The 6944-nt window shown below is 42.0% G+C and overlaps 1 protein-coding gene across 2 annotated transcripts in view; it reads right to left on the minus strand.

Annotated features, from left to right (window-relative positions):
* Positions 1-6944, minus strand: part of CPB2 (carboxypeptidase B2 (plasma)) — a 59008-nt gene that overhangs the window by 6823 nt on the left and 45241 nt on the right. For both annotated transcript variants that reach the window (XM_010854632.1, XM_010854633.1), the window contains one exon: positions 1294-1496. In XM_010854632.1, the coding sequence (XP_010852934.1) occupies positions 1294-1496 (203 nt within the window). The remainder of the gene's footprint in view (positions 1-1293; positions 1497-6944) is intronic.

Genomic DNA, 6944 nt, shown 5'->3' on the forward strand with positions numbered 1-6944 from the left:
CTGAGTGCCAAAGAATTGATGCTTTTGAACTATGGTGTTGGAGAAGACTCTTGAGAGTCCCTTGGACTGCAAAGAGATTCAACCAGTCCATTCTGAAGATCAGCCCTGGGATTTCTCTGGAAGGAATGATGCTAAAGCTGAAACTCCAGTACTTTGGCCACCTCATGCGAAGAGTTGACTCATTGGAAAAGACTCTGATGCTGGGAGGGATTGGGGGCAGGAGGAGAAGGGGACGACAGAGGATGAGATGGCTGGATGGCATCACTGACTCAATGGACATGAGTCTGAGTGAACTCCGGGAGTTGGTGATGGACAGGGAGGCCTGGCGTGCTGCGATTCATGGGGTCACAAAAAGTCAGACACGACTGAGCGACTGAACTGAACTGAAGTATCAAGTATGTTTCTGTTCTAAAGGAGTTATTTTTAGCAACTGCAAAGAACTTTACATTTGTCATCAGGAATTGCTAGCCCCTAACATGGCTATAGTTTATTCTGTTAAGAGAACCAGGACAAAACAAGTCAATGAGAAATAAACCACTACATAAAGATCAGAACTTGGGCAAGAACTGGAATGTTGCCACAGCACCTCCATTGACTAGAGAGCATCTGGGGTGATGATTTGCTCAAACCTAATCACAATCCATCAAGAACCTTTGCATCCTCATCTTTTGTCATCTTACCCAAGCATAGAATATCTGTGACTAAAGAGTGGTTGAGGGACTAGCAGGCTGTGTGAGTCCTCTTTGAACTCACTGTACCATCCACTGCATTCCACAAAAGGAGGGATGGTCTTGCCTCAATGCTGAAATTGGAGTTGCTTTTAATAGGACCAAATCCCTGCAAGTAAGGGAGGTCAGTGTAAAAGCAATTCCCAATGCTAATATCAGATCAGTAAGTACTGTGCTAAGACTTGACCTGTGGCAGGCTTGCCATAGAAAACTAGTCACCATAAACAGACCATTAATTCCAGAAAGTCTTGTCCTTGGCTTCATATGCAGGTCAGGTCAAGGTGGACTGGTTCCCTCCTGACATCCCAAGAGCTTGTCTGACGCTTTCCTAGGTAGCCCCTCTGCTGGACAGAAGTTCATGTCCTCAGAGGAAGGCTCAGTCCTTCACAATCTCTCAATGAACCCTGGCCCAGGGTGACTCTCAAAAGAGTTAGATCAAGATAGAAAACATCTGTCCCCCTTCGTACTCTATGGGAGAATAGTTTCCCCCACAGTTTTCGATTCTTGAACTAAGTATTATTTTACTTATGAAATGCTAACAAAAAATGAATTAAGCAGCACTTACCAGCTCCTCGTGGTCTTTGCTTCTGCTTCGGCTGTAGGAATATGGAAACACTATCTTCTGGGAGTAGGAATGCATGCTGATGTAAGCTTTAATGTGCTTGATATTTCTTCTCAAGAAATCAGCCACCGCCTTCACTTCTGGTTCCGACTCAGGGTAAGTTCCACAGTAGATTTCTGAGCACGAGGAACTTGAGGCACCCTCTCCTGGAGTGAAATCGATGGAGTGGAATTATAAGGGGCTACATGTCCTATTGGCAACCCACTCCAGAACCCCTGCCTGGAAAATCCCACGGACAGAGGAGTGTGGTAGACTACAGTCCATGGGGTCGCAAAGAGTCGGACACGACTGAGCGACTTTCACACATCCTATTTATGATCTCCCTGGCAGTGTATTCTCCTAATATCTAGGGAGTAACATTTTTAGATAAACAGATTTAGTTGAGCGCTCTAAACATGTTTGTGACAATGTCATCGATGGTCTGTACTCCCAATGCAGGGGGCCTGGAGTTCAGTCCCTGGTCAGGGAACTAGATCCCACAAGCAGCAACTAAGAGTTCACATACCGAAACTAAAAAAAAGGAAAAACAAAGAAACCACATGCCACAGTGAAGACTGAAGATCCTTCATGAGACAACGAAGACCCAGTGCAGCCAAATAAATAAATAATTATTTTTTAAAATGTTGTCTGTGTTTATTTTGAATTCAAAATTTATATGCCCTCATAGCAAACAATCCACCAGTTATGGCCTATCTTGCTATCTTGCAGCTATGTTGCAGCCTCAAGAAAGTGGCTGTGAGAATGTCAGAAATGCCACCTCTGCCTCTGAATGTGTGGTTACATGAGAAAGATCTCTAATCATTGTAAGGTTGGTTTTTCTGAAGTGTATAGTTTGGTTGTTCTTGTGCTCAGTTGAGTCAGACTCTTTGAGACACTTTGGACTATAAGCTCCTCTGTCCATGGGATTTTTCAGGCAAGAATACTGGAGTGGATTGCCTTTTCCTTCTCCAGGGGATCTTCCCGACCCAGGGATCGAACCTACTATGTGTCTTGCGTCTCCTGCACTGCAGGCAAATTCCTTATTGCTGAGCCACGGGGAAAGCCAGATATGTGTAGTTTAAAGATCACCCACAATATAGCCCACAATAGAGAAGTCTCATTTGGGAACTCAGGTCTGCTTTCAGTGCTTCTTCTAACCTGCTAAAAAGATTAGTAAATAAAATGGGATGGCAATATTTGGTGCCAGAATAATGCACGTCTATTCCTTTGAGAAATTAGAGTAAACGTCATTTTAGATGGCAGCCTGACTCTTAACACTTTTCTGTACCTAAGTCAAGGGTTGGGGCCCAGGGAGCCACCTCTGTCCCCAAAGATTATCTCTTCTAGAAACAGTTTATTAGCCTCAAATTGCCTCCTTCACTTGTGTTCTGCCAATCAGAATCCTCCACCGATAGCTTGAAGTGGAAATGCAGTTTCTAGTTTTAAGCTGCTCTCTTGAAAACAAAGAAGATAACAATAACAGTGCCAGCTGGCTTGCAAAGAACACAAGTTGTATGTCAGGAACTCTGCTAAAACTTATAGGGATATCTCATTCAATCTTCACAGCAAATCTATGAAGCAAAGGCTGTTATTTTAGGAGATGCAAATTGGGCATTAGGGGTGGTGACCATTGTTTACAGTAGATGCTATGGAGCATACTGTTAATCAGCTTATCACTTGATTTCAATCTTGGCATTGCTATTTAATAGTTATCTGGCTTGGGTGATTTTTTTTTTTTTAACCTATGAGTCAAAAGTTGTCCAAATTAGTCTTTATAGAAAAGAATAATGGTAATTAAAGATGAGGCCTTAAATTGAACACCACTTTTAGACTTTCATTATAAGGACTGTCAGGAATTTCCATTCTATGTAACATCAAGAGAACTTACTTAGCCCCACAGGAAATCTGACTGCCCATATGTTCTCTGGCTTTCTGAAGCAGCCAAGCAAGACAAATTCTTTTAATTCAATGGATGCTTTACGTTTTAAAAAAAAAAAAAAAAAAGCCACTTTTGGCACAACATGGGTATTTGGCACCATCAACTTCTAACAAGTTAGAACTTTTCATTTCAAATATATATTTTTTGGTTTTATTTTTAAAATGCCATTTACTCCATAAGGCACTGCTAATTGTTAAGACTCAACAGTAACAAGAACAAAAAAAATTCTAATCTTCTATTTTGGCCATTAAGCTGTTTATCCCTCACTTGTATTTCCATCAGTCTTCTAGTTCAGTTCAGTTCAGTCGCTCAGTTGTGTCTGACTCTTTGTGACCCCATGAACCGCAGCACGCCAGGCCTTCCTGTCCATCACCAACTCCTGGAGTCTACCCAAACCCATGTCCATTGAGACGGTGATGCCATGCAACCATCTCATCCTCTGTCATCCCCTTCTCCTCCAGCCCTCAATATTTCCCAGTGTCACAGTCTTTTCAAATAGGTGAGAAAGAGTAGAATTCTTGTACATGCCCTAAGAGGCAAAGCGATATTGATTTTTTACAAACCTATCTATACTTTAATTTCTTTTATCTATTAAATGGAAAAATCATAAAATGCTTTGCCCAGTGCCTGGTATATACGGAGTGTTCAGTAACTGTTGTTTATCATCATTGTCGTCATCATCACATGGATTGGGACACAGAGCAGGCCAGTGTGCATTGCAGAGATGAGATGAGCAGAGAAAGGACCCACTGAGTCCCCTAAGGTGCTCCAGGCCCAGTTTCAGTCTGTTTCCAAGGTCTGCCTGAATCCTGGTCCTTGGGTTCCATGGGCTACTCCATTATCCTTACAGAGTCTGCCTTTCTTACTTAAGCTTGCTTCATTTTCTTCCTTTTATTGCAACAGAAACAAACTTAATGTTTGTTAAACATTCCGCCCCCCCAACCCGGCACCCAAGGAAATGTTGTGCTCAGGTCTTTCCATATATTTTTGTTAGTTTTTAATAAATAATGTCATTGGACAAACCATATTTGATAGTTTAGTTACCTTTGAATACTTTTATTTAACCCCATAGGTACAAGTTTATCATTTCAAATGTAATCAACATAAAAATTACTTGTGAGATATTTTGTGTTACTTTTTCATTCAAAGAGTCTGGTGTATATTTCACCTTCATTGCATGTCTCAGTTTGGACAAGCCACATTTCCAGTGTTCCATGGCCACATGTGGCTAGAGGCTACTGTAATGAACAGTGTCACCTCAGATTCTCATTTTATGACTGTCATTCTAGAGATTTCAAACTTTTGTTCGAAAGAGTCATCTAGAGTCAATCTGTTTTTCAGATTCTTTTTTGCCTTTAAATAGGGATGTTAATATGGACAAGCCACTGCATCGCTCTCAGCCCAAATGCTTCATCTGTACCAAGAGGTGCTTGGTCTTCCAGGTCCCTTCATGTTCAATCATTCTTTGATCTATAAAAAGTGGGATCAAAAAATTCCTGGAACAGCAAACTCATTGATACAAAAAGTCAGTTAGAAACCACCAGGGGCTCCTATGGGTGGAGAACAAGAAGCTATTGCTTAACTGTTTTAGAATTTCTGTCTGGGATGATTAAAAATTTGGGGAATGGATGTTGGTCATGGTTGCAAAAGATTGGGAATGCAGTCAAAGTCACTAAACTATAGTTTTTAATGGTAGAAGTGGCAAAATTTTATGTTATAAATGTTTTACTATGATTAGAAAAATTAAAAGACCATATGGTCTCTAGGAAAAGAAATGAAATACTTTCTATCTCACACCAGTTGCAAAACCTTGTAGTTTAACTTCACGTTTCAAAAAACTTGTTAAAAGAAGTTTGAGACCAGAGGTCCTCACAAATACCCCCTGTTGGAGACTGAATTCTTCTTTCCCCTGTATGTGTGCTAAATCGCTTCAATCATGTCAGACTCTGTGACCCTATAGACTGTGGCCCACCAGGCTCTTCTGTCCATGGGATTCTCTAGTCAAGAATACTGGAGTGGGTAGTCATGCCCCCCTCTGGGGGATCTTCGTGACCCAGGGATCAAACCCAAGTCTCTCACTACTCCTGCTTTGGCAGGCAGGTTCTGTACCACTAGCACCGCCTGGGAAGCCCCACTCTACCCCCAATTCCTGTGCTGAAGCCATAAGACATCATGTGTTATATCTGGAGATAGGGCCTTAAAGGAGGTGATAAAGTCATAAAGTAAGGCCCTGATCCACTATACCTGGTGTCCTTATAAGAAGAAAGGAACACCAGGGCTGTATGCACACAGTGAAAAGGCTGTGTAAGGACACAGCAGGAATGCAGCCATCTGCACGCCAAGGAGAGAAGCCGCAAGAGAAACCCACCCTGCTGATAACCTTGATCTTGGACTTACAACCCCCAGAACTACAAGAAATACATTTCTCTTGTTTGAGCCTTCCACCCTGTGATATTTTGTTATGGCAGCCCAAGCAGACTAAGATATCCCTACCTCTATTTCCATACTCCAAGGCCAAATTTGCCTGTTACTCCGGGTGTTTCTTGACTTCCTACTTTTGCATTCCAGTCCCCTATAATGAAAAGGACATCTTTTTTGGGTGTTAGTTCTAAAAGGTCTTGTAGGTCTTCATAGAACCATTCAACTTCAGCTTCGTCAGCGTTGCTGGTTGGGGCATAGGCTTGGATTACCGTGATATTGAATGGTTTGCCTTGGAAAGGAACAGAGATCATTCTGTCGTTTTTGAGATTGCATCCAAGTACTGCATTTCAGACTCTTTTGTTGACCATGATGGCTACTCCATTTCTTCTGAGGGATTCCTGCCCGCAGTAGTAGATATAATGGTCATCTGAATTAAATTCACCCATTCCGGTCCATTTTAGTTTGCTAATTCCTAGAATGTTGACATTCACTCTTGCCATCTCCTGTTTGACCACTTCCAATTTGCCTTGATTCATGGACCTTACATTCCAGGTTCCTATGCAATATTGCTCTTTACAGCATCGGACCTTGCTTCTATCACCGGTCACATCCACAACTGAGTATTGTTTTTGCTTTCCCTCCATCCCTTCATTCTTTTCTGGAGTTATTTCTCTGCTGATCTCTAGTAGCATATTGGGCACTTACTGACCTGGGGAGTTCCTCTTTCAGTATCCTATCATTTTGCCTTTTCATACTGTTCATCGAGTTCTCAAGGCAAAAATACTGAAGTGGTTTGCCATTCCCTTCTCCAATGGGCCACATTCTGTCAGACCTCTCCACCATGACCCATCCGTCTTGGGTGGCCCCACATGGCATGGTTTAGTTTCACTGAGTTAGACAAGGCTGTGGTCTGTGTGATCAGATTGGCTATATTGTCACCCTGCTTATTTAACTTCTATGCAGAGTACATCATGAGAAATTCTGGGCTGGAAGAAGCACAAGCTGGAATCAAGATTGCTGGGAGAAATATCAATAACCTCAGATATGCAGAAGACACCACCCTTATGGCAGAAAGTGAAGAGGAACTAAAAAGCCTCTTGATGAAAGTGAAAGAGGAGAGTGAAAAAGTTGGCTTAAAGCTCAACATTCAGAAAACTAAAATCATGGCATCTGGTCCCATCACTTCATGGGAAATAGATGGGGAAACAGTGTCAGACTTTATTTTCTTGGGCTCCAAAATCACTGCAGATGGTGA

This window comes from Bison bison, unplaced genomic scaffold, assembly GCF_000754665.1.
Source record: "Bison bison bison isolate TAMUID 2011002044 unplaced genomic scaffold, Bison_UMD1.0 scf7180017864345, whole genome shotgun sequence".
Classification (NCBI taxonomy): domain Eukaryota; kingdom Metazoa; phylum Chordata; class Mammalia; order Artiodactyla; family Bovidae; genus Bison; species Bison bison.